The sequence below is a fragment of the Spermophilus citellus genome, assembly GCF_964194105.1.
Source record: "Spermophilus citellus genome assembly, chromosome: 2".
Classification (NCBI taxonomy): Eukaryota; Metazoa; Chordata; class Mammalia; order Rodentia; family Sciuridae; genus Spermophilus; species Spermophilus citellus.
In genome coordinates, this window is record NC_138183.1 from 8,046,780 (window position 1) to 8,073,714 (window position 26,935).

The window sequence follows — 26,935 nt, forward strand, 5'->3', positions numbered from 1 at the left end:
TGACAAGAAGCCAGAAGTGGCAGCCTGTGGAAAACCGCTTCCATTAAATAAACAGTCACGAGGCCACCTGAACACGAGGCCAACCCTCCCCCACTCCATCACACTGCCTGCCCTCCCAGAGCTCCAGATAGAATAATCAGCAAACAGATTTTCTGCTCAGCCTCACCTGGGATTCATATGGGAGAAACGCAATGTTGATTTCCGTCAGCGTTTTGATGACTTTGGCTGCTCGAGATTTTACCAGCTCGTTAAACAGGGCATCTGGGCAAGCTGCAGGAATGACAGGGACAGTCGGGTTTCCTGGGCAGTGGCTGGTTCATTTAACAGCTGAATGCGTTCAATAGATGCTTCATTTTATTCAGGTTTTTAAAAGGCAACTAGAAAGTTCATGCCATCCTAAAATATTCCATACCTCTAGGGTGGAGACAGGAAGAGCTAACAAAAACTGCTTTCTGATCCCAAGGAAAGAAACCAGAAGTGATTAAGAAGGGAGAAGGAAAGGTCTTTAATGTAAATAAGCACCTCACATCTAACCTATTTATGATAAACAAAATAAGAAAAAAAAAGAAAATTTGTGGGAAACATGATACAGGCATCGCCCTCAGGACTGCTGAGAAGTCGGCAGATGGGAGGGAACCATGACGTCTGTGTGTTTCCCAGGCCTAACTAAGGCTTCCTGTGCCCAGAAACACGTCATTGGCTTAATATTATTAATGCCATTTCCTTGCTCCCTTTGCTAATGATATTCAAGTACTATATATAAGGTCATTTCTTGCTATAACTTTTCCATTTTCTCGGAGGTGATTTTAGGGGGTCTCCTTAGAGAGAAGAGCAGGTGAGGTCTTGCTGTTTTATACTGTTCCACTCTTCTCTCATAGCTTCTCCAGTGGGATCTATGTCCAAACCAGCACAAAATAAGAAAGCCAACTTTAGAGCAATGAGGTAGATTCTATCTAATATAAGACCACTCAATCAGAATCTCTCTGTGGTTGAAAAACTAATGGAAATTTACTGCAGGATACAGTGCTACCTACAAGGCTGTGGCTGAAATGCCAAGGATAGCATCAGGAAAATTCGAGGCTCCAAGCCCTTTGTACTTGGAGGAGGTTCTGAGTGAGCTATTTCCCGAAGGAGGAAATGCAGGATCTAACAGGTGTGTATTTGTGTGTGTTTATTTTTGTTACTTTGCAATTTATTATCTGAAGAGAAAATGAAAGGTTGAGAAAACCACAGCAACAATTAATTTCTTCCCTACAGCCAGGCACAGTGGCACATGCCTGTAATCCCAGCAGCTCAGGAGGCTGAGGCAGGAGGATAGCAAGTTCAAAGCCAGCCTCAGCAACTTACTGAGGCCCTGAGCAATTTAGTGAGACCCTGCCTCAAAATAAAAAAAAAATAAATAAATAAAAAGGGCTGGGGATACTGGTCAATGGGTAGAACACCCTGGGTTCCATCCTCAGTACCTCAAAGAAAACAAAACAAAAACATTCCTAAAACCTATTGGCCTGACCTGACTGGGTTCAGCCAAATGAGCTCCCCTGTGCAGCGGGGGCAGCCCGCGGGGTACTTACAGTCAGTGAAGAAGACATGTGCAGCCCGGTACTTAGCAGTTGGTGGGTCCTTAAAGTCACTGATGAGACAGTGGACAGACTGTGGACAGGAACAAAAGAGGGCACTAAATCCAATTCTAGAAGCAAGTGGGACCAATATCTGAACTGAGCTCAATTCAAGCTGGCTTCAAGCTACTTGCACAAAATAGCGGGGGGGGGGGGGGTGGGTTTGGGCATATGATTCTAACACTCACATTCAGCCACAGCCAGATTTTGAGGATTTAAAATTAGGATTATTTCAGAGTTTAGCTCAGTCCAGAATGAGTGGCAGTGTCACATAACATGGATTCCTGAGAAGAGACTCACAAAACTGGTGAGGACCCTTGGAGGACACAAACAGCTGCACCTGCAGACTCACAGGTGAGTCAGTTTTCAAAAGTGAAAACTGGAGGGAAATTTTTTTATATATAGATCAAGAGACCCAAGACAATTATCAACCAAAAGCAAGGAGGTGGACCTTATTTGGATGCTGATTTGAACACTTATGAGACAGGTAAATCTGAACACTAACTGGGTATTGATGAAATAACCCTGAAAACATGAACTCCCAAGTCTGGCGGGAGCATGCCTGCCTGAAGAGGGAGTGCCGGGGACATGAACGACCCAGGCAGGGCCTGGAATGCCAGCTTCAGCTTGCTGCATAACTGCCATATTTCAAAAGGTTTAACAAACTCTTCACTTCTCTTTGTACAAACACACCCTCCCCGCCCCCTTGATGGATTGCATGCTTAAACAGAGCAGTGTGTTAAATGCGTGCTTAACCTAGAAATGTCAGACGCTCTGTGCCACAGAGATCCCGAGCCCAGCATTCCTCTGGTGGAAGACTCACCTTCTCAGACGGGGTGATGAGGTACACAGCCTCCAGGCTGGGGAGTGGTTCTCTGCGCTTGTTAATGTCTTCCACAACTAGGCAACAAAACAGCCCAGGTGAATACGGAAACACGACTGGCGGTCATGAAACTAGAAGCAATATAGACTGACACAGTCAAAGTCTATAGTAGGGTGGGTGGGGCTCAATGGCAGGGCGCTTGCCTAGCATTTGTGAGGCCCTTGGGTTCCATCCCCAGCACCGCCAAATCAAGAAAAGAAAAGAAAATCTAGAGTAAGGGGAAAGAAAAAGAATCGTTCACCCCTTCCTTAAAGTCACCCCATTTCTTGGGAGTGCGTTCCACCGGTTCACTATGCCTAAGATGTTAGAAAGCCTGAAATCGTGCCACACTACATACCTCCCACTCTGCATTTCAGTTCAATTCCTTGATCTGTTGTGAGGGAAATGGAAAAGGCCACTCATCTGTTGAGAACAGTTCTTTGCTTCTTCAGTTTTTTTCTCATCTGTCCTAAATAATCGCTATTCCTTTAGAATCTCCCTGCTGGGTTTGTCAGTAATTGGACAGCCTTGTCATCCTCCTCTGCACATCGGATAAAGCCCTCCAAATACATCCTCCGCACAGCACTCAACAGTTCAGAACCAGACACTCGTGTTTGTTAAAGCCAGCTGCTGGGTTTTGATTTCCTTGTTTCCTTTATGGTCATTTCAGCTACTTTGGGGGCATCTTCGCCTCATCTGTCACCTGATATAGCTTAGGGGGAGTTTACCTATGCTGTGACATCCTCTGGCATGGAGAGAACAGTACAGCTGTGTGGCTGTTGTTCTTCATGCAGATGATTTAAGTGAAAAAAGGCATCATTTCAGAAGTATACCTTGTGGCATTTACAAAGACTTTCACATCATGTTAAAATTAATTCCCTAGCCAGGCACAGTGGCCCACGCCTGTAATCCCAGCGGCTCAGGAGGCTAAGGCAAGCAGATCACGAGTTCAAAGCCAGCAGCAGCAACTTAGCAAGACTCTAAGCAACTTATTGAAACACTGTCTCTAAATAAAATACAAAAGACGGCTGGAGATGTGACTCAGTGATTAAGCACCCCTGGGTTCAATCCCTGGTACCAAAAAATAAAAAATCAATCACCCAAACATTTACTTTGCCTGTAGTTGTAGAGTATTAAATTTCACAGGCTACTAAGACTTCCTCCAAAAATGTTTGGAGTCTCAACACAGGGTTATGAACTTTTGAATTTTGCTAAGTAAGGATACTGTTTGAGACCCACCTTTGGGGGTAGGGGAAAGCTGCATACGGTAGGGGAGGTGAGTTGTCATCTACCACAGGAAGTCAACAGACAACATCAACATTGACAAATCCAGAGATAATAGCATAAACATTTATTTAGGAATATGTATGTTTAAAAAAAAAGTAAATAGGGCTGGGGTTGTGGCTCAGCAGCAGAGCGCTCACTTAGCACGTGCATGACGGTGGGTTCAATCCTCAGCACCACATAAAAATAAATAAAATAAAGGTATTGTGTCTAACTACAACTAAAAAAAAAAAAGTAAATAACCGGAAGAAAGAGTAAGGCAGCAGCCAGCAGCCCCCGGATGACAGGCCTGGGGCATGGAGGTGGGGGGGCAGGATGTGCTCTTCTCTGCTGAGCGTCTTGGTGAGCTGGGCCTTTCTTATGACAGAGGAAAAAGTAGGGGTGTTTGGTTGGAGTTTGTTTGTGTGAGATGGGGTCTCACTATGTTGCCCAGGCTGGTCTCAAGCCCCTGGGGTCAAGTGGTCCTCCTGCCTCAACCTCTTGAGTAGCTGGGACTACAGGTACATGCCACCATGGCCAACTGAGAGAATAAATAGTTTTAAAAATTTATTGAGGAAAATAACTTTGTAAGCTCAAAATCAAGGCATGCCTGGTCTTAACATGGACATGGTCCCCAGATGACATAAAAATACTATAAAAAGCATGTGCTCCGGGGGGGATGGGGTGGTGGTTCAGTGTTAAGAGTACCTGTCTAGAGAATGTGCAAGGCACTGGGTTCGATTCTCAGCACCTCATATAAATAAATAAAATAAAGGTCTGTTGACAACTAACTAACTAAATATATGTGTGTGTGTGTGTGTGTGTATATATATTGTTTTAAAGCATGTGTTCCCCCATCAACAGGGAAACCACAAGACATTATTACCATAATTTCACAAATTAAGAACTTTTTTGTTCCAGCCTTTTGTTTTTTTGATAGGGTCTCACTGAGTTGCTTAGGGCCTTGCTAAATTGTCAAGGCTGGTCTTAAAATTGCAATTCTCCTGTCTCAGCCTCCAGAGGTATTGGGATTACAGGCCTCTGCTATCATGCCCGGCACAAATTAAGGACATTTTAACATCATAAATAGGGAAGATAAGACTTGGCTTGGGCTTGATGACAAATGCCTATAATCTCAGTTATTTCCAGCGTGGGCAGCTTGGCAAGACCCCATCTCGAAAAACCAAAACAAACAAACAAAAAACCTGACATAATCTTAGAATAAAGAACAGACCTTAAAAGGAAATAATTAAATTCAACTAGTTTAATGCAAAACTCAACCCTCCTACTTTTCTTCCTTTAACTGGGGTATGGTGATAATTTTAAGACCTCCAATGGTCTGTGTGCTACACATCACACAAAGGTGCCTGCCTCCAAGGGAAAAAATCAGGAGACACGTTGCAACAGTCGTACCACTGATATTGACATTCTAGCTTGGAATAATACCTTGAAAGAGGTTGCTTTTCCTTTCAGGAATTTCATCGACTGATTGGTTATGGTGTTGCAGACTGTACACAAGGCTGCGGGCATGCTCACTCTGTGCTCTACCACGGAGCTACAGCTGCAGCCCAAGAGACTGCTCAATCAATGCTGTTTGAAAGATTAAAACACAATGCTTCTTGAAAGGAGCCCTGGGGAAGAGTAGAGCTGCACAAATGTGAACAAGAGCTCTGGAACAGGAGCCAGAAGGTCTGTGTCCTTGCTCTCAGGTATGACTCTGGCTAGTGACCCTAGGCAGGTCATGGGACTTTTTTTTTTTTTCCTCCTTCTACCAGGGATTGAACCCAGGGGTACTTAGCCACTGAGTCACATCCTCAGCCCTTTTATTTAGAGACAGGGCCTTGCTAAGTTGCTGAGGCTGGCTCTGGACTCATGATCCTCCTGCCTCAGCCTCCCAAGTCACTGGGATTATAGGTGTGTGCCACCATGCCCAGGTAGATGATACAATTAAAAAAAAAAATCTATTTATTTGGCTAGGCACAGTGGCACAAACTTGTAATCTCAGCAACTTGGCAGGCTGAGACAGAAGAATTGCAAATTCAAGGATAATCTTAACAACTTAGCAAGACCCTGTCTCCAAAATTAAAAAGGACTGGGTAAGTAGCTCAGCGGTAGAACCTTCTGAGTCTAATCCCCAGTCCCACAAAACAAATAAACCAAAAAAACTATTTATTGGAAAAAATTATGTTATGTGCATATATGAATATAGCATAACAAATCCCATTATTATAACTATAATACACCAATAATAAAATTTTAAAAACCTATTTATTGTGAAATTATAACACTCTAAGAATGAATTAAACATAAACAAGGAATAACTGTAATGCGAATGTCTATATACACACTGCCCCAATTAAAAGAACCTTGCCAGTGTGGCAGAAGTGCCCTCTCCCCACGCCCCCTCCCTTCCCTCCAAAGAGAGCCACCATCCTCACTGGCATGGGAGCGCTGTCCTTTACCACGTCCGTTTGCGTTCCAGCACAGCACAGCACTCTGCACTTAGCACTGTCCTGTCTTGAACTTTACATACAGGACAATGCTGGGTGAGCACTCCTCTGTATCTTGCTTCCTTTGCTCCATGCTGTTTATCAGATTCACTCACGCCATGGAGCAGAGTCGGTCTGTTTTCATTGCTGTGCGCTGTTCTGCTGTGTGACTACACTCCACCTCAACTTATTTAACCATTCTGCTTTTTTTTTCTTCTTGTGGTGCTGGGGTCCAAATCCAGGGCCTTGCACATTTAGCCACTTTACTTTCAAAGGACATTTTGGCTGCATCCATTTGGGGCTCCTGTGAGTGCTCCTATGCGTGTGTCCTGGGCACTCACCCCTTGGGCTTGCTGGCTCACAGGACCACACCCCTTCACCTTTACTGAGCATGGTCAAGGGTTTGTCAAGGTAGCTAGACCAATGGACATCCCATCATTCAAGAGTTCCCATTGTCTTACCTCTTCACTGTCACTGGACATTATCAGAGCTTAAGTATTCTAATTTGGTGAGCCTATGTGGTATCCCACTCTGGTTTGAGTGGCATCTCCCTGATCATTAGAGGAGGTGGGCACTTTTCATGTATTTATTGGCTGAGTGGATTTCTTCCTTTGTTAAGTGTCCATTCTAATCTTTCTTCTTGATCTAACCTTTCTTTGGGCATTCCTTTAACTGATACTTAATGAGCATCTAAAACTGCATTAGTGCTAGGCAGTCAGTGATAAAGAGGCAGCTGTGGGTCACTCTTGGGGCCTTACAGTCTTGCCACACAGGTTGTTGGAAGCACCAAAGGTCAAACAAGAATAGGGAGTAGGTCCTTGGTTTATTTATACCCAAAGGACTTAAAATCAGCATACTACAGTAATGCAGCCACATTAATGTTTATAGCAACTCAATTCACAATAGCTAAACTATGGAACCAACTTAAGTGTCCTTCAATAGATGAATGATAAAGAAAATGTGGTATATATATTCAATGGAGTATTACTCAGCTTTAAAGAAGAAAAAAACTATGGCATATGCCAGTAAATAGATGGAGTTGGAGAATATCATGCTAAGCGAAATAAGCCAATCTCAAAAAAACCAAAGGTCAAAGTTTTCTCTGATATGTGGATGCTAATTCACAATAAGGGGTGTGTGGCACTAGAGAAGAATAGAGTTACCTTAGAGGGAAGTGAAGGGAGGGAAGGGAAGGGAGATAGGAAGGATAGTAGAATGGAACAGACATTATCACTGTATGTATATATGTGACTGCAAGACCAATGTGATTCTACAACATGTACACTCAGAAAAATGAGAAATTAGATCCCATCTATGTATGATATATCAAAGTGCATAAATGCATTCTACTGTCATGTATAACTAATTAAAACAAAACAAAACAAAAAAGAATATCGAGTAGGAAGGAGTAAAGTACGCCCCAGGGAAGGCAGAGGTCAAGTGCAACTCAAGTGAGAGACAGCAGGTCAAGTGCAACTCAAGCGAGAAACAGCGCTGTGCTCACTTGTTATCCCTTCAGTCATGATGTCCGTCATCTTGCAACAGGAGGAGAGCATCCTCATGCTTAGCTGGTCCACCACCAGCACCTGGAAGAAAAGAGAATAGCTTGTGGTGTCTGCCAGGAGTCTCGCCAGCTTGCTACATCAGGCTTCACAGAGAGCACCTGGAGTACGGAATGTGGGAGGAGCCACATTTCCTGTGGACCACAAGTCTGCAGAGTCCCACATCCAAACCTGACCTTCCAGGAGTCAGCGTCTGCTCTCACTAACTTGACTTAATTTCAAAAACTTTTAAAAAGTAGTTTCCTTTCCAGCTAGGTATGGTGGTGCAGGCCTATAATTCCAGCTACCCAGGAGACAGAGCCAGGCAGATCACAAGTTTGAGGCCAGCTTGGGCAACTTAGCAAGACCCTGTCCCATAATAAGAAATAAAATAAATAAAAAGGCTGGGTATGTAGCTCATAGGTAGAGTGCTTGCCTAGCAAGCACAAGGCCCTGGGTTCAATCCCCAGCACTGGAAAAGAAAAAAAGTAGTAGAAAATAAGTACTTGTAAAAAAAAATACAAAAAAGAAAAAAGAAAAGTGTTGGGGGTTATCATTTGTAGTGCTAACACTCAGAGATAATCATATTAGTGAGTATTTTTCAGGGCACAGCTTATTCTTTGTTTGTAGGAAAGGGGTACCAGGGATTGAACCCAGGGCCACTTACCATTGAGCCACATCTCCAGCCCTTTTTATTTCTTTTCTTTTCTTTCTTTATTTTTTTGTTTAAACTCAAGCTTTAAAAAAAAATTTATATATTTGTAGACGGACAGCATACTTTTATTTATTTTTTTATGTGGTACTAAGAATGGAACCCAGTGCCTCACACATGCTAGGCAAATGCTCTGCCACAGAGCTACAGCCCCAGCCCTTTATTTTTTATTTCAAGTCTGGATTTCGCTAAATTATTGAGGCTGGACTCAAACATGCAATCCTCCTGCCTCAGCCTCCCAAGTTGCGAGGATTATAGGCATGTGCCACCACACCTGGCCAGAGCCTATTCTATTCTATTCTATTCTATTCTATTTATTTATTTATTTATTTTCCGGGAGGACTCGGGACTGAAAAGTCAGGGGCACTCAACTACTGAGCCACATCCCCAGCCTTATTTTGTATTTTATTTAGAGACAGGGTCTCAATGAGTTGCTTAGTGCCTCGCCATTGCTGAGGCTGGCTTTGAACTTGTGATCCTCCTGCCTCATCCTCCTGAGCTACTGGGATTACAGGTGTGTGCTACCACTCCCGCCTTAGCCTATTCTTTTTTTTTTTTTTTTTTTTTTTAAAGAGAGAGTGAGAGAGGAGAGAGAGAGAGAGAGAGAGAATTTTTAATATTTATTTTTTAGTTCTCGGCGGATCGAACCCAGGTCGCACGCATGCCAAGCGAGCGCGCTACCGCTTGAGCCACATCCCCAGCCCCTTAGCCTATTCTTAAGAGAGAGAGATCCTAGAGTCCACACGTATGGCATGGCACATAAGGACTCTGTCTAGACTGGAAGAACAGGAACAGCACTCCCATCCTGCTCTGTGCTTTACCCTGCAACGCTCAGCTGACCCTTCTCATCCCCGTTCAGGCCACAGTGGATAGAGGAAGCCATAAGTTAAAACAAGGCAATTTATCTTCTCCTTAATGATGTCAGCTGAGAAGGAAGCAATGAAAGCCAGGCACATCAGGGCAGATGTGTGGACCCAAGAGCTCTCTCCTGCAGTACAAGGGCCACTTAGTTTCATTTTCTTCCTTAAGAAAAGCTTAAACCCCCCATGTCTACAAATCCATTTCTGGTGGGAAGGTAAGAGAAAGAGATGTGCATACAGAGTCCCTCCAGCTGGCCTCCCCTCTGGGTGGTGAGAACAGATGTGTTCACTAAAGCAGAATAACACGAGGCCAGAGTGGGCTTCAGAATTTCCTGTACCAAGTGGCTCTGTTTTTCCCAGGTCTAGTGAACCTGAACACGTATGGGCTCTTGACCATTGGCAACTTGAGGGCAGAATAGCCAGTGTAAACCACATGGGGAAGATCAAGTAAAATGGCACACTCTCCTGGCCAGCATGAGGACCAGCTCCAGACGACTAAGCAACATTTACAATGCTGACAATGTGCTGGGTGTGGTGGCGCACACCTATGAAACCAGCTACTTGGGAGGCTGAGGCAGGAGGATGTCAAATTTTTCCCCAGCCTGAACAATTCAGTGAAACCCTGTTTCAAAATACAACTTAAAAAGGGCTGGGGATGTAGCTCAGTAGTATAGTGCTCTTCTAGCTTGCACAAGGCTCTAGGTTAAATCCCCAGCACTACAAAATAAATAAATTAATAAAAATAAAGATAATACAATGCTGGCAACATGCACAGAAGACAGCACAGCCATTCCAGGAACCCAGGCCATTTGCAGTCTCGTTGGCTTCAGTGCTTGCTCCCATGTGTGTTATGGTTTCTAGTCCTGTGCTCGCTGCTTTATGATTCATTTTACCTCTTTTGTCTTATGTAGTTACAGCTCGAAGGGAAAGAGCAGACTAGACGGGGGCTTCTCTACCTGTTGTGTGGGCTCCTGGAGATGCTTTATAGCCACCAAATGAGTAAGAAGAGTCTCTTTCTCCTCTCCCATAGAACACGGAACAAATGCACCTTCCATTTTATCTAACAGGTTCCAGTTGAGATTTTGTTTGATAAAAGAGTTCCACTGCTCACTGCCCGGCCAGGTGATCTTTTTCTTTTTTGCGCTGCTGGGGATCAAAGCCAGGGGTACTCCACCACTGAGTCACATCCCCAGCCCCCTTTTTATTTTTATTATTATTATTTTTATTTTGAGACAGAATCTCACTAAGCTGCCCAGGCTGACCTTGAACTTGTGATGCTTCTGCCTCAGCCTCCTGAGTCACTGGAATTATAGGCGTGTGCCACCATGCCCAGCACTGACTAGGTGATCTTTACAATAAGCTTTACAACCAATAGATTCTGAACCAAGATCCTATAAAATGGAAGGCAGAGCAGGTCACCTTCTCCAATCCAGGAGCTTTTTGCACCTCTGGTGACAATAAGAGCCCCCATTCCTGTCAAAACCTTCCCTCCAGCTCTACTACCCTTCTTATTTTTCCCTTATGAATTCACTTTTAGGGCTGTTTTACTTACCTTCCACTCCCCCTTCTTCTTCACCTTCTTTATCACATCATGCATGATCTCTAAGGAGGGAGGGAGGGAAGGAGGAAGGGAGGGAGGGAGAGAGAGGGGGAGAGAGAGAGAGAGAGAGAGAGAGAGAGAGAGAGAGAGAGAGAGAGAGGAGAGAGAGAGAGAAGTCATTGTCACTTTGCTTCCACACTTGCCTATTAGACTAGGTTATTTGCTCTTAGGCTTTGTTCTCAAATCCTATGATTGCACCAATCTGTCGACTGAGTCAATCCACCCACCATAAAGAGAGTTCTCTTAATTCAGTGGTTCTCAAACTTTCTGGCCCAGGACTTCTTTATACTTTTAGAAACTGAGGCCCCCAGACAGTGTCTGTTTATGTGAGTAGATATCTATTGGCATTTGCCATATGAAGACTTAAACCGAAAAAGTTCAAAAATACTGATTCATTTAAAACAATAGTAAACCCATTGTATGTTTAACAAATAACATTTTAATGAATAGTAATAATATTTTCCACAATAAGAAATCTTAGGGATAGCTGAGTGCAGTGGCACATGCCTGTAATCCCAGTGATTTGGGAGGCTAATCCCAGAGGATCCCAAATTCAAGGATATCTTCAGCAATTTAACAAGACCCTCAGCAACTTAGCAAGACCCTATCTCAAAAAAAAAAAAAAAAAGAAAAAAAAAAAGAAAAAAGAAAAAAAGAAAGAGGTCTGGAAATGCAGCTTAGTGGTAGAGTGTCCTTGGGTTCAATCCTCAGTAACACATATACTCACACAAAGAAAGAAATCTTATGGAGATTAGCAGTGTTTTGCATTTTTGCAGGCCTCCTTAATGTCTGGCTCCACAGGAGACAGCTGGATTCTCCTAGATGCATTTGCAATCAATCTGTCCTGAATCATGTAGCATCTGGCAAATCCACTCTTAAGTGAAGAGAATGGAAAAGGAAGCCGGGCACAGTGGGTACACCTGTATCCCAGTGACTCTGAAGGCTAAGGCAGGAGGATCACAAGTTTGAGGCCAGACTCAGCAATTTAGTGAGAGCATGTCTCAAAATAAAAAACAAAATAAAATATAAAAGGACTAAGGATGTAGCTCAGTGGTACGGCACCCCTGAGTAACAAGCTAACACCCACATACTCACTGCAGTAAACTTGAAAAACACAGAAAATTATAAAGAAGAAAATACCATGCATTATTTACTTAAAAATAATAATAAATAAAAATCATCTGTAATCCTGCCAATTTGAAATGATTAATTAACATTTTAGCTTATTTCTGATTAGGTTTTTCTGTGTGCTTTTAAGATCCTGTTGTATATATAATTTTGTATTGTGTTTTTTTCACTTCACATAGTCATTTTTTTTGCATTAATAAAAACGGTTCCTGCATAATAGTCCATGGTTTAGTCAATATTCCCAGTAGTGTTTTAAATTATGTCTCATATTTCTGTAGTGAAAAAATCGGAAACAAATATATCCAATAGTAGAGCAGTGGTTGAGTGAATCAAGTTACATTTGTGCAATGGAATCCTATGTGTCCATTAGAAATACCAAAGGGAAAACACACATTCCTGCATCCACTCTCATTCCCCAAACCCCTGTTGCATAACCACTGTTTGCCGCTCACTGTACTAGGAAGGAGTGATTAAGGTGGGCTCAGCTCCCAGGGCCGCCATGCTGTGGAGAAGCAGCACTGCAACAAGGCAGCAGTCGGAGCTCTGGAGAGTGAATAAGCACAGGCAGGACAGCTCTGGACAGGAGAGCAGCCACTCTGAGGAAGCCGGGCCTGACCAGAGAGAGCTGGGGAAAGAAGCACCAAGCGCAAAGGCTTGAAGGGGGAAAAGGGAAAAGCGCTGGATATTTTCTTGGAACTGAAATTGGCATTTTTTGGCTGAGGGAGGCCAGGTCAGACAGGGCCTCGGGCCTGACTTCATCTGAAGGGTGAGGGGAAGCCGGGAGGAAGGGAGATGAGAACAGAAGCAGGAGGGAGGCTTGAGGCAGGCGGGGCAGGTGTGACTGGGCAGTGGACAGGGGTGGGGGGGGGGTGGATGTGATGCTGACATCAGAGGTGAAGCCAGCAGGGCTGCTGGTGCCCTGGAGGAAGGGCAGAGAGAAACAAGGGTGGCTCCGAGATGTGGGGCTTAGGAAACCAATGGAGAGACATGTGGAGAGACGGAAAGGAGGAGATACCCAGAGTTCTATTTTGGTTGTTTTTAGACCAGGACGGCTAAGAGATATCAAGAGAAGATGTTGGGTAGGCAGTTGTAGGTATTTCTGAGGCTTGGAAGAGTGACTTTAAAAACTGGGGAATAATCACCAAACAGGACAGGAGGTAAGGTTGGAGAAAACCCCTTGCTCTGATAGGATCAATAAGATGAGGGTGAAAACACGATCTTGTCCTTGATGAGCCTTTCAGTGAGACAAAGAGGAGGATGCAGACTAAAGCGGGGAGGAGAAAGAAGACAGGCCATCTCTGCAAGTTTTGCTAAAAGGTTGCAGAGAACAACTAATTAGGAAAACTAATAAGATATGCAGAAATGTAAAAGCAAGGTAGGGTCTTGTTTTTAAAGTTGTGAGATTAGAGGACTGGAGTTGTGGCTCAGAGGTAGAGCGCTCGCCTACCACGCATGAGGCACTGGGTTGGATCCTCAGCACCACATAAAAATAAAATAAAAATATTGTTATAACTAAAAATAAATATTTAAAAAGTCGCGAGATTAGAGTATTTTTTATGAAACTAGCAATAAACCAAAAAAGAGGATAGAAAGAAAGACTGAGGTCCCCAAGAGGAAGAAGAGGTTGAATCTGAAATAGAAGAGACCTTGGTAGGAGGCAGGGGACCATGTGACACCCACACTGGTGGGAGGCGGGGGCCTGCAGATGGGCTCAGATAAGAGGTACAGCAGCATCATGAGGGGTTTTCCTCACTGGAGATGAAGTTATCAGCTAAGGTAGGGGGTCGTATAGAAGATTTGAAGAAAGAAAGTTCTGGGCTGGGAATCCAGCTCAGTGGTAAAGCGCTTGCCTAACATGCACAAGGCCCTGTCAATCTCCAGTACTGCCAAAGAAAGAAGGTACCAAATATCTTCCCAGAGACAGAGACAGTGAATTCACTATGTTCTAGCATTTCTGGACAGTTCTTTTGATTATGTATTTATTTATTTACTGGGGATTGAACTCAGGGCCTTGCATGTGCTAGGCATTTCTGGACAGTTCTAAGGAATAATTTCAGGTTTGTAATTATGATTTAAAGTGAAACCAGTCAGTTTAATTATGCAGGTTTGCTTTTTCCTCCCCAACAATGCCTAACTGTCCATATCAAAAAGGAACAGGCACTTCATTTCCGTTAAGGTTAGGGTTTTCTTGGGTAAGAACAACAGAGGGAGAAAATGTGCAAACTCTATGGCTACAGGAGGGAAATCAGGCTCCAACTATTTCCTTTAAAAGCAGACACAGGGGGCGGGCTGGGGATGTGGCTCAAGCGGTAGCGCGCTCGCCTGGCATGCGTGCGGCCCGGGTTCGATCCTCAGCACCACATACCAACAAAGATGTTGTGTCCGCCGAGAACTAAAAAAAAAATAAATATTAAAAAAATTCTCTCTCTCTCTCTCTCCTCTCTCTTAAAAAAAAAAAAAAAAAGCAGACACAGGGGGCGGGGAGCGATGGCGTGGGGGCTGGGGTTGTGGCTCAGTGGTAGAGCGCTCGCTTAGCACATGCGAGACCCTGGGTTCAATCGTCAGCACCACATAAAAATAAATAAATAAAATAAAGGGTGGGCTGGGGTTGTGGCTCAGTGGTAGAGCGCTCGCCTCGCACGTGAAAGACCCTGGGTTCGATCCTCAGCACCACATAAAAATAAACAAAATAAAGATATTGGGTCTATGTAAAAAAAAAATAAAATAAAGGTACTGTGTCCAACTACAACCAAAAAAAAAAAAAGCAGACATACATAGGACAATTAGAAAACTTATACCACAATGTTTTGTTTTGTTTTGGTACTTGGGACTCGACCACTGAGCCACATCCCCAGCCCTATTTTGCATTTTATTTAGAGACAGGATCTCACTGAGTTGCTTAGTGCCTGGCTTATGTTGAGGCTGGCTTTGAACTCACGATCCTACTGCCTCAGCCTCCCAAGCTGCTGGGATTACAGGTGTGTGCCACTGCGCCCGGCAGTGAAGTAATATTATAATTAATCTTCAGTTGCCAATTTGTACCTTCCAATATCCCAAGCTTTCTGCATACAAAAAAAGCTCTGGATAATGTGTCAGTGAACATCTTTGTCCCCAGGGTTCTTCTTTGCACAGATCTGTCAGGAGAGCTTTCTGTGCATGGAATAAATGCATGAAAAGTCTAAATGTTCTGGGCTTCTGATAAACACTGCCACATTATTTTCCAAAAACATAACACACTCTCACCAGTACTGTATGATTCTCCAGGTTAACTACTAACCCATACAATAATTCCTTGAGGTTTGTCTGTTTTAATTTCTGCTACTATGAAAGCAGAAATGGCATAGTTCTTGGTTTTTAATTTGCTTTTTGTGGTATTAGGAATTGAATTCAGGACCTTGCACATGCTAGGCAAGTGCTCTACCCCTGAGCTATATCATTAGTCTTCTCTGTCTGACTTTATTTGAACTTATTTTATTACTGAGGGTGTGTGTGTGTGTGTGTATACACTAAAAATTAAATGCACTGGAAAAATATTTTGCTCAAGACATCTTCTGATTGGGGAAGGCAGAGATATAATCAGAAAATCAAACCAAGTACCACAAGTATCAAAAGACATAAATAACTGCTGCAGCTGTAATTCTTCCTACAAAGTTATTTCCTTTCCAAAATTCTAAGAGTATATATTTGTCCTGGGTATTATTAACAGCCAATTCTAACCCTGCCCTACATTTTTTTTAATCCGATACCAAAAAGGAAACAAGGATTAGAGACCATTTTAGCATTAAGAATCAAGTTGCCTGAGCTACCTTCTCCCATATAATCCCTGGCCATCACACTCCCTCTCCTTCCTACATCCTCTTTATGTGAAGAAAAACAACAGAGCTTTCTGGAGCTGCTCCAGACAAGAGGCCCAATTTCTGCACACCAAGCCATGTGCCTCTATAGCCTCCTCTCCCACCCACCTGGTTGACACATATGTGTTTGAAGATTCAGGGGCAGCTTCCATCTCTCCATAATAAGGAAGTCCAAGACCCTGTTGGACCCTGCTTCCTTCTTGGCCAAGAGGGAAGGAAAGTAAGTCCTTCTCTACCACATCCTCCAGGTTCTGTGATTCTGAACTCAGCACACCCCTCCCCAGTCCTGAGACACAGCGGGGTGGTCTGAGGTTACCTAAGACATCTTCAGATGCACCCAATATCACAACTGGAGTCCCCAAGGCAGGATCTAGGATCACTGCAGGGTCCACTCGAGGCCTGTGGCACCCCAAAAACCACACCCTTATGGACTCAATACAACCACCCAGCACTGGGCCGCATGCCAAATGCCTTGAGCCCAGGGCATGCCAAAACACCTGAAACAGCAGGACTGAAAGTAGATGAACTAGAAGCTTAGGAACAGCACAGTTCAAGTCATCAAAGCCAAGGACACCCAGACTCAGTGGCTGCAATCCCAGCAGCTCGGGAGCCTGAGGCAGGAGGATTGAAAGTTCGAAGCCAGTCTCACAAAAGTGAGGTACTAAGCAACTCAGTGAAGCCCTGTCTCTAAATAAAATACAAAATTGGGGCTGGGGATGTGGTTCAGTGGTTGAGTGCCCCTGAGTTCAATCCCCTGTACCAAAAAAAAAAAAAAAAAAAAAAAAAAGGACAAGACAAATATTCTGGACTCTGAAGCCCCGGAGGGTCCTACTGGCCAGACCATATGCCCTGGGCGAGGGGTAGGGGTGGGAGTCTCCTTTTGCTGAAGGAAGTAAGGCAGTTCAACCCTAGGCCACAACTCCCTTTATCTCTTACCACCAAAGGGCAGCGAGGTTCCTGCTGAGATGATGGGAGTTCTGCAGGATGCTCTCTTGAATGAACCCAGTAGGGTGAGGGTGCAAGGGGGCTCCCCAGGCAAAGTTACCACACCCCCCACCGAGATTAATAAAAAATGATCTGGACAAACAGGATTAAAAATTCAGGTTTAGGCATTTGCTGACTGTGTATCCTTGGGCAAGTTTTTACTATTTTTTTCTTTTTCTTCAGTGTGGGGCATGTGACCAAGCACTCTGCCATTGAGCTATATCCCCAGCCCTGGGCAAATATAAAACCCTTTAAGCTTAAGTTTTCCATTTGCAAAACTTAAGTTATAATACTTTAATGGCCTATTACAAAGATTATGTGAGATAAAATGCCTAAGATGGCACTAGGTGTCTGTTGTGATGCCACCATCAAAGCATATTATTCATACAAAGAAATAAGAAAATTATGAAACATTACTTCCACCAATCAATATTTTAAATATAACAAAAATTTTCTTAAAAGAAGATTATAAATACAGTTTTGCCAGGTGTGGTGGTGCATACCTGTAATCCCAGCAGCCCAACAGGTTAAGGCAGGGGGATTTCAAGTTCAAAGGCAGCCTCAGCAACTTGGCGAGGCCAAGTCTTGCAACTTGGCAAGACTCTGTCTCAAAATTAAAAAATAAAAAGATATGGTGATGTAGCTCAGTGGTTAAGTGTCCCTGGGTTCAATCCCTGGTACAAAATAAATAAATAAAATAGTTGTGTGTTTTTTTTTTTTAGAGACAGAGAGAGAGAGAAATTTTAATATTTATTTTTTAGTTTTTGGCGGACATAACATCTTTGTTTGTATGTGGTGTTGAGGATCAAACCCGGGCCACACGCATGCCAGGTGAGCGCGCTACCCAGCCCTAAAAAATACAGTTTTAAAATAATCGCAAAAACATTTTGATAGCAAACAATGAATATTTAATAAAAAGTTTAAACTTCTGTGATCTGTAATAAACAGGTGAATACATTTTAGAATGATGGCATTTTAGCACCAATGTATATAAATCCTAAATGTAAAAATAAAATGGAAAATGAGGACCCTCATTCCCATTCCAAGGGGACAGAGGAACCCCTGGCTATGTGGAAGGAAGTGTTCAGTTGAACCACAGAAGAAGCCCATGGAAAGTAAAAGATCTTTAATGTCACCTCTGTAATACACATAGGGTTACATTATTTAATACTGCTCTAAAAATTCACTTAAGAACACAAAATAAGAATGGCCAGGGCTGGGGATGTGGCTCAAGCGGTAGCGCGCTCGCCTGGCATGCATGCGGCCCGGGTTCGATCCTCAGCACCACATACCAACAAAGATGTTGTGTCCGCCGAAAAAACTAAAAAATAAATATTAAAAAAATTTTTCTCCCTTTCTCTCTCTCTCTCTCTCTCTCTCTCTCTCTCTCTCTCTCTCTCTCTCTTTCTTAAAAAAAAAAAAAAAAAAAAAGAATGGCCAGGCACAGCAGCTCACTCCTGTAATCCCAGCAACTCGGGAGACTGAGGCAAGAAAGTCATAGGTTTAAGGCCAGCCTCACAACTTAGTGAGACTGACTCAAAACAAAAATGAAAAAGGGGCTAAGGGTGTGGCTCAGTGGTAAAGCACCCCTGGCTTTAATCCTGGGTACCAAACTAAATTACATATCTATGCATTTACATATATATGTAATGTATATAATATACATAAAACACTGTTATCCTATCTGTAAAAGATGGCTGCTGCTGCTTTGACCTTCTAAGAAAGGATCCAGTGAGTTCCAACTTCTTATTCCTTCTCCATGGAGTTTGTAATATATGTCTCCTATTTTCCAGTTTGTTTCTCTGCATGCAATATTTATGTGTGGGGGTGTGGGCCTAGGGGTCCCACCCAGGGCCTTGTGCTTGCCAGGCAAGCGCTCCACCTCTGAGCTACCCCCCAGTCCTCTGCATACAGCTTTTTTCATCCACTCGACAGTAGTTACTGAACACCTCCAGTGTGCCAGACACTCTTCCTGACATCAGAAAGCCCACGGTGGACAAGCTCAACAAAATGCCCATCTTGAGGCGCTCACTACTTGAGCATGAAGGGGAGGGACAGTCCACAATCACAAAGGTATAAATAAAAATCACCTCAGAGAGTGATCAGTGCTCAAGGGAATTAAAAGGTTTAACCACTAGAGTGGGATGGAGGTTTGGGAGAAGGTCCTCTGAGGAGGTGACAAGGAGGTGACAACCAACCCTTGAGGATCTGGGGGGATAGAGTTTTCCAGGAATAGGAAAGGCAGGTACACAGTCTCCAACTGAGATCCAGGATTCTGATTCAGTCAGGAATAGAGAGAGAAGGGGAGTCCCGTGGGTAGGTGGGTGGAGCAAACAGATGGCCCGGGGTCTCCACCAGTCTGGAAAGCAGTAAGTACCCCTGAAGGCTCCCACTGGCCACTGGCTGCGTTCTGCTCCTAGAACACTGAGCCCATTCGCTCCCCCTGCCCTCCCAGCGCCCTGGGCCCACCCCATCTCTGGCGTCCCACCTACAATGCTGACCTGGCAAATGCCTGCAGAATGGATGGTCGCTCTGGGGGCTGGCTGCGCAGAGCTTCCAGAGCACGAAAGGAGCAGATCTGCCCAAGGCACAGGGTGGTGATTCACCCAGGCCCTTCCATAGCACCCACACACCTGCCCTCCAAGAGCCTGCAGTTCAAGGAGAGCTGCTCCAAAAAGGCCTCAGAGGACTTCCACAGGGACAGCTGGGGAGAGACACCTCTATGTTTGAGGAACACAACAGGCACGTGTGGCTAATCTGGCCAGTACAAGTTCATAAACCAGATGGACTAGGACAAACTCTCCCTCACTGCAATGCAGTGTGGGGCTGTGTGAAGGTATTGACAGACACAGACCTCAGAGAGAAAATGTCTGCCACTTAGAAATTCTCCATACTAATTTGGTAGGGTTTTGTTTTGTTTTGTTTTGTTTGTTTTATGGCTCTGTTTTGCTTTTGTTTGGTTTTGGTGCAGGGGAACAAACTCAGGTCCTCATGCATGCTTAGCATATGATCTTACACTGATCTACACCTTCAGCCCCTACATACTATTTTTTTAACCACTATCTGATTAAGATATCACAATCATTCAAAATGCTTTTCAAAGTTCATATTTTAAAAAAAATTCAATCGATAATTCAGTGTCAATAAGAATAAAAATCACTCATAATAATAGTAACATCTAACATTTACTGAAGGTTTACTGGATGGGAGAAATTTTCTCATATGCTTTTTAAAATATATATATATTTATTTATTTTTATGTGGTGCTGAGGATCGAACCCAGTGCCTCACATGTGCCCAGGCAAGTGCTCCACCACTGAACAGCCCCACTGAGCAGCCCACCCTCCTTATACGCTTTCTTAAATATCATATTCTTTGAAGCTCACAGTGATCTTCGGAGACTGCACATAACAACCACCCTCATTCTGCTCAGTAGACACTAAGGCCCAGGGAAGTGAGGTGTCTAGCAATTGCAAAAAAATGCACATGCAAGGTTAAAAACTATATAAATCAATTTATTTACCTCAAAGAACTTACAGCCCAGGTAGGGGAAACAAGACATCACACACACAAAAAAATTATTAGGATGCTCAGGCACTGATGGCAGAGATGTAAAAGGGTACAGCTGCTATGGAAAACAGTCTGGCAGTTCCTCAGATGGCTAAACATAGTTACCACCTGATTCAGCAATTCCTAGTTATAATATCCAAAGGAAATTAAAAGATACATCTACACAAAGATACTTGAAAGTACACAGTAGCTGTATACATAGTGGCCAAAAAAACAAAAATAGGAACAACCCAACTGTCCATCAACTGATGAGTGGATAAATAAATATAGTATATCCATATGAGGGAATACTATGCAGTCGTAAAAAGGAATGAAGTACATGTTACAACATGGATAAACCTTTAACACTTGCTAAGTCAAAGAAGTTAGTCACAAAGAATTTCATAGGATATGATTTCATTTATATGAAATATGCAAAATAGGCAAATCCATAGAGCTAGGAAGTGGATTAGTAGTAATCTAGGCTGGGGTTGGGAGGATTAGGGGTGACATCCAAGAAATATTCTTTCTTAGAGTAACAAAAGTATTCTAAAAATTTATTGTGATGACGATGGACCTACCATTGCATGAATATCCTAAAGCCATTAAGCTGTACACATCAAATGGGTGAATGTCATGGAATGTGAATTATATCCATAGAACTGTTTAGAAAAACAATTTCTAAAATTATAAACTTTTAGATGAAAACTTCAAAATCACATAACAGGTTTGGAGCTGTAGCTCAGTGGTAGAGCAGTTGGTTGCCTGGCATGAGTGAGGCACTGGGTTGGATCCTCAGCACTGCATAAAAAAGAATAAGTAAAGGTATTAAAGCCAATGCTTTTTTAAAAAAATCACATAAAAAGCAGTTTAGCTTAATATGAAACTATTCATCTTAAGACAGGTATCCAGGCTTATCCCTATAAAATATCAGTTATCTAAGACTATAATTTACTATTTGTATCTAAATCATGTTTTGCAAATGTAAGAGAGACCAAAATATAGACCACAAATTGTCAGCCACAGGGCAAGAACAGAGTACCATCCTGGAACTGCTAAGTGAACACTGCTTAGCCCAGTTATAGTCTGAGAAACTTTAGTTTGATTTTTGGATGGTGAAGAGTGGGGAGAAAAGGAGAGGGCCTGATGACTGGACAACGTCGTAAGCTTTAAAACATACAGAGATGGTTCACAATGGCTTGATTCCGCTGCCCTGGGAAGCACACCCAGAGATTGCGTAAGATTCAAATGTTCAAGGTTATGACATCCAAAAATTGGGCCACTGCCAACATGAGAAGAGTGCATGATGGTAAATGCCTGACTTCCAAGAAAAAAGATCCTAACCTCAGACCCACAAAGATGCCGGATAGAGTTACAGAAATGACCTCACTCTCTCTTCCAAAGGAGATCCTCATCTTTTATCTTCTTTTCCCTTTTCATAAGGTTGAGAAAAAGGTTAAGAAGCTAGAAAATCGCTAAGCAAAGCCTCATGAACCTTGAAACTTTGATTAGTAAAAAGGAAATCTAAAACTGGGTACAATGGAGATGGGAAACAGGAATTCCTCACATCCTTTAGAGGCACCGGTCTGCTCTCTTAGTTCTAAAGAAGAGCTGTTACTAGGGCTGGGGAGTAGCTCAGTAATAGGATGTGTATAGCATGCATGAGGTTATTGGTTCAATCCCAGTACACACACACACACACACAAAAAAAAAAAAAAAAAAAAAAAAGGAAAACAGCCAGGCCTGGTAGCACACACCTGTAATCCCAGCAGCTTAGGAGGGTGAGGCAGGAGATCACAAGTTCAAGGCCAGCCTGGGCAACTTAACAAGACCCTAAGCAACTTAGCTAAACTCTGTCTCAAAATCTAAAAAGGCTGGGGATGTAGTTCAGTAGTAGAGCACTTCTAGGTTCAAACCCCAGTATCCAAAAAATGAGAGAAAAAAAGAAAGACACTGCCCTTTATATTACCAACAGCAGCTGACAGCATCTGCTGAGGTCCCACCTAACAGCCTGTAGGTTTACTGGCAAACAGCCCACACTCCTTCGAGCAGGCTCTAGGGCTGCAGCAATTCCCTTCTGAGCTGCAGAACCTGGTGTACAGGCATCTTGAGAGTGGCAGGAACCCAAGGTAAGGCAGGTGTCTAAAATTGGTAGATGTCACATCTAATGGCTCCAAATTATCTTGAATGAAGTTTCCCCAGGACCAAAGGGTTAAGGAAAATGCACTTTGAAGATGGAGGAAAAAAATGAAGTGCTTCATGTAATCCCAGAAACCCAGCAGATGAGGGAGCCTGCTGGTTTTTAACAGGGAGTGAAAATGCCTACAGCATCTAATAGGCAGAGTCCAGGATGCTGCTAAACATCCTACAGGTTCATCAGGCCCCAAATAAATAATGCCACAGCTGAGAGACCCCAATCTAGTTGGAAGGAAACTGAGCCCAAGAGAGATAAGAGATAAGAGACTTGTCCATGACCGTGGTTATGGGAATCGTCTTATTTTCAAGACCAGGATTCTAACCAAACCAACCTATTCTGCTCTAACATTTAAAGTGCTTTAGGTCTATGGATCTGAGCTATTAGAAAATGTTCAGTCCCATGTAGCATGACAAGGCCCAAGTTCAAGCCCCCTCTGGAAACTTCAATACAGCCATTTGATAGGTGTCAAAATAACGTAAGAGACTCAATGAAGCTTCCAGAAGGCAGGAAGTTCCCCTAAGAGGCTATTTCCTCTTCCAAATCCACAGAACTGGTTACAATAAAAGATACCAGGAAAAGAAAACATCCTGCTGGGGCTGGGGTTTGGCCCCAGGATCAAACAGGAAGAAGGTGGAGCTAGAAAAATGCCGAGGATACAAAGAGAAAGGCCTGAGTGGACACTCATTGTTGAATGTGCAGGCGGGTGACGTGATAGAGAACCATTCTGCTGCTTATGATTTAATACAGGTTTCTTGGTTCTGCAGCACTGTTATTTCCTGTGATCTACCTCCTTGGCCCAGCAAGCCTACTGCCACCTCATTCTGTCACTGCACATTTCCTCATTGGGGCTCTTGGTTCCTGACTTCTGTTTGAGAGTGCTCAGACTGTCTGCTCTTAGGGGTCATCTTCCAGAGTTAATTCTTCCCCTGAGCCTTTGCAATGCTTTTTTCCCTGTAGAAGTTTTACAAATCTCCCATGTAGATTTTCCTCTGTCTCTTCTGCTTAAAATCACCTAGGTGGGGCAGTTCTTTAACGCCCTTCCCTGTGCACCTGAGCGTGTTTGAATATTCTGCCAGAACATAGGCAAAGGCTCTGTGCCCAGATAGTACTTGCTGCCTGCCCGCAGCTGGGGGACAGGTAGGTGGCAGAGACTGACAGGGAATTCAGCTCTCTGCTCTGTGTCACTGAGCTAAAGGCCATGGCCCTGTTGAGGGAGTACACTGGGGTCCAGGAGGGTATGACGAGCCCAGTTATAAGCAGCAGCCTCCAGCTCCATTTGATCCCCTGCTTCGGAGTAAGCTGAGGAGCTAGCTAGTATGAAACTCCCGGATCTGGGGTATCCCAGATATTTGTTTTTAACCTCTGTCTCTCTTTGGTCAGGCTTTTGTTTGCTGCCCAGTCATCCCTAGCGGGCTCAGAGACTGTTTCCTCTCTCTCCCTCTCTCAGTGGTCTGGGCTGCTGAGCCGCTCATCTGGAGCATTAGGAACCTAGGGTGTGGTGGTCTTCTGCCTTAGGCTGGTGGCCACTCCCTGCCTTCCTTCCTGGAATGCGTTCTTATAAATGATCAAGTCTTATTTTTAGATTCTGAGTCTGTGGTCTTGTTTTCCACAACAGATGTGTGGTAACTGACTTAGCAAGGTGCTGAACAACTCAGAGAGGCCCTGTTTCTAGATAAAATACAAAATAGGGCTGGGGATGTGGCTCAGTGGTCGAGTGTCCCCAAGTTCAATTCCAGATACACCCCATAAAAACAAAACAAAACAAAAAAACTACTGGGAATTTTTAAAGACCATGAGAACTGAGATGAAAAATGATAGATAAACAGTAAAGTAATGTTGAGGAACTCTACTATAAAACACAGCAAAAATTCAGACAGATAAAAGATTTAAAAATTAGAAGACCAGTCCATGAGGTCCAGCATCTGAGGGATAGGAATTCTATTTTTTTTTTATTTTTTTTTAGTTTTTTTTCGGCGGACACATCTTTGTTTGTATGTGGTGCTGAGGATCGAACCTGGGCCGCATGCATGCCAGGCAAGCGCGCTACCGCTTGAGCCACATCCCCAGCCCAGGGATAGGAATTCTATAAAGAGAAAACTATGGGAGGAAATTATTAGGGAAGTCATTTAAGATGCTTTCCCAGCCAGGCATGGTGGCATTGCCTGTAATCCCAGCAGCTCAGGAGGCTGAGGCAGGAGGATCACAAGTTCAAAGCCAGCCTCAGCAACTTAGCAAGGCCCTAAGCAACATAAGGAGACCCTGTCTCAAAATAAAAAATAAACAGGCTGGGGATTTGGCTCAGTGATTAAGCACCCCTGGGTTCAATCTCTGGTACAAAAACAAACACAAAAACTTTTCCAGTAGGTAATCCATCCTAAAATTCTTTAAGAGAAAGCTAACTGGAAAACACAGAGCCACAGGGTTGCCTCCTCTGAAAATTCTGAAGCAGCACAACTTCCTCAAGCATGATAAGTCTGCAGGCTGAGGAATTTTAAAATGCTGTGCCTCATGGTAGTCTATTGCTAAAATCCATAACCAACATGCAGTGTGGAAAGAACCTCTTATTCAACTCCCATGTTTTATCTTCCTCAAATCCCTAGCAACTAGCACCAGCAACATGGATATATCCAAGACCAGAGTGCTGCCCAGACCATACCAAAGCTCAAAAGAAACTGAGCAAAGATATCAACAAGCCTAGCTTCACTAGGTTACTCCCAACCTACAAATTCTTCCTTCTTGCCTCCTGGGCTGCCAAACTATAGCAGCTTTGTTCCTACTGTCATTCAAAGAAGTTCATGAGGATCAAATCTGCAGCTGGATTAGAATCAACTAGAAAATCCTAGGTGCATCTAAGCACAGTAGAAGCAGATTTTGTGTCCCATTATTGCAATTCTTCTTGTGGCTTAAACTTGTCCTTGTGAATCTATGCTTGTGTGAAACATGAGAATAATGCTGTCTGTCCCCAAGAGTCACAGAGAAGGAAAAAATCTGCCACAGCTTGTCTTCCTGCTCTGAGAGTCCAGACTGCAGGCTTATAAGATTCCTTCCAAAGCTAAGTTTCCACAATTTGATACCATCTGAACACAGCATAAAACCCAAATCCTCATAGTTCTGCATTATGACCAACTATGACATTTCTGCATTTCCTTCTCCAAATGATCAGGAGCAGTCAAGGCATAGTGGCACATGCCTGTAATCCCAGAGAGTGGGGAGGCTGAGGCAGGAGGATTGCAAGTTTAGACCGGCCTCAGCAACTTAGTGAGGCCCTAAGCAACTTAGCAAGAACTTGTCTCAAAATAAAAAAATTTTAAAAGGGCTAGGGATATGGCTCAGTGGTTAAGCATCCCTGGTTTAACCTTTGGTGCAAAAAAAAATATTTTTTTTAATAAAAATAAAAAGGGCTGGGGATGTAGCTCAGTGGTAAAGCATCCCTGGGTTACTTTAATAAGACACAAGGAAGTGGGCTGGGGAGGTGGCTCAGTTAGTAGAACACTTGCCTGTATACACAAGGCTTTGGGTTCAATCCTAGGAGAGGAAAACTCCTGAAACATTTTCAGCTGCCTGGCCTCTCGACCTGGAAAGCTCAGTCATCCTGAGCTGAAGACTCTGCAAGACCAAGGTCCCTGAGTCAATCAGAGGGGCTGTGAGTCACAAAATCACAGACATTACCCAGTTAGATCCACCTTCCTGCCCATATTCCCAAGTCTGCTGGCTGCTCCTGCTGGGCCCATCTGGTCAATGTCAGTATCACTCTCTTTTCTCTTCACTCTCCACCCTCCCCTTGACTGACTTACCCCCACTTCAGGGTCAGATGACTCCTCTGCCCGGCCCTCTTAGCATTTCCCCACAGACAGTTCAGAGGCCTATAGAAGCTGATCTCCCTCCAGTCCTGTTTCTTTTCCTGCCCTTCATCCCCCAGTGAATGGCATGACCTTCAGATTGGCTGCCTAAGCCAGAAAACTGGGATTCTTTCCCAGTTTTTTTTTCCCACCCCTCCCCTCATCTTTCATATCCAATCACCATGACCTTCCAACACCCTAAGACTTCTTCCAGCCTACCTCCTTCTCCCTGTCCTGTGTGCTGGTGCTCAGTCCCTGACACAGGTCAGCATCCTGGCCACCATTAACCCAGCCTGGACCCCCCAAAACTGCCTAGCTCATGCCTCCTGTCCAATCTCCACACAACAACCAGGGAGCTGGTTAAACTGAACTCTAACCCCGTCTCTCCCAGACTTCATACCCTCAGTGGATCCTCTGGCTCCTGACCAAAGATGAAAGACC

At 43.7% G+C, this 26,935-nt stretch overlaps 1 protein-coding gene across 2 annotated transcripts in view; it reads right to left on the reverse strand.

Annotated features, from left to right (window-relative positions):
* Window positions 1-26,935, reverse strand: part of STXBP1 (syntaxin binding protein 1) — a 67,287-nt gene that overhangs the window by 27,057 nt on the left and 13,295 nt on the right. For both annotated transcript variants that reach the window (XM_081260901.1, XM_081260902.1), the window contains exons 2-6: window positions 10,896-10,945; window positions 7,735-7,816; window positions 2,440-2,516; window positions 1,572-1,650; window positions 167-270 (exon numbers count right to left, since the gene is read on the reverse strand). In XM_081260901.1, the coding sequence (XP_081117027.1) occupies window positions 167-270; window positions 1,572-1,650; window positions 2,440-2,516; window positions 7,735-7,816; window positions 10,896-10,945 (392 nt within the window). The remainder of the gene's footprint in view (window positions 1-166; window positions 271-1,571; window positions 1,651-2,439; window positions 2,517-7,734; window positions 7,817-10,895; window positions 10,946-26,935) is intronic.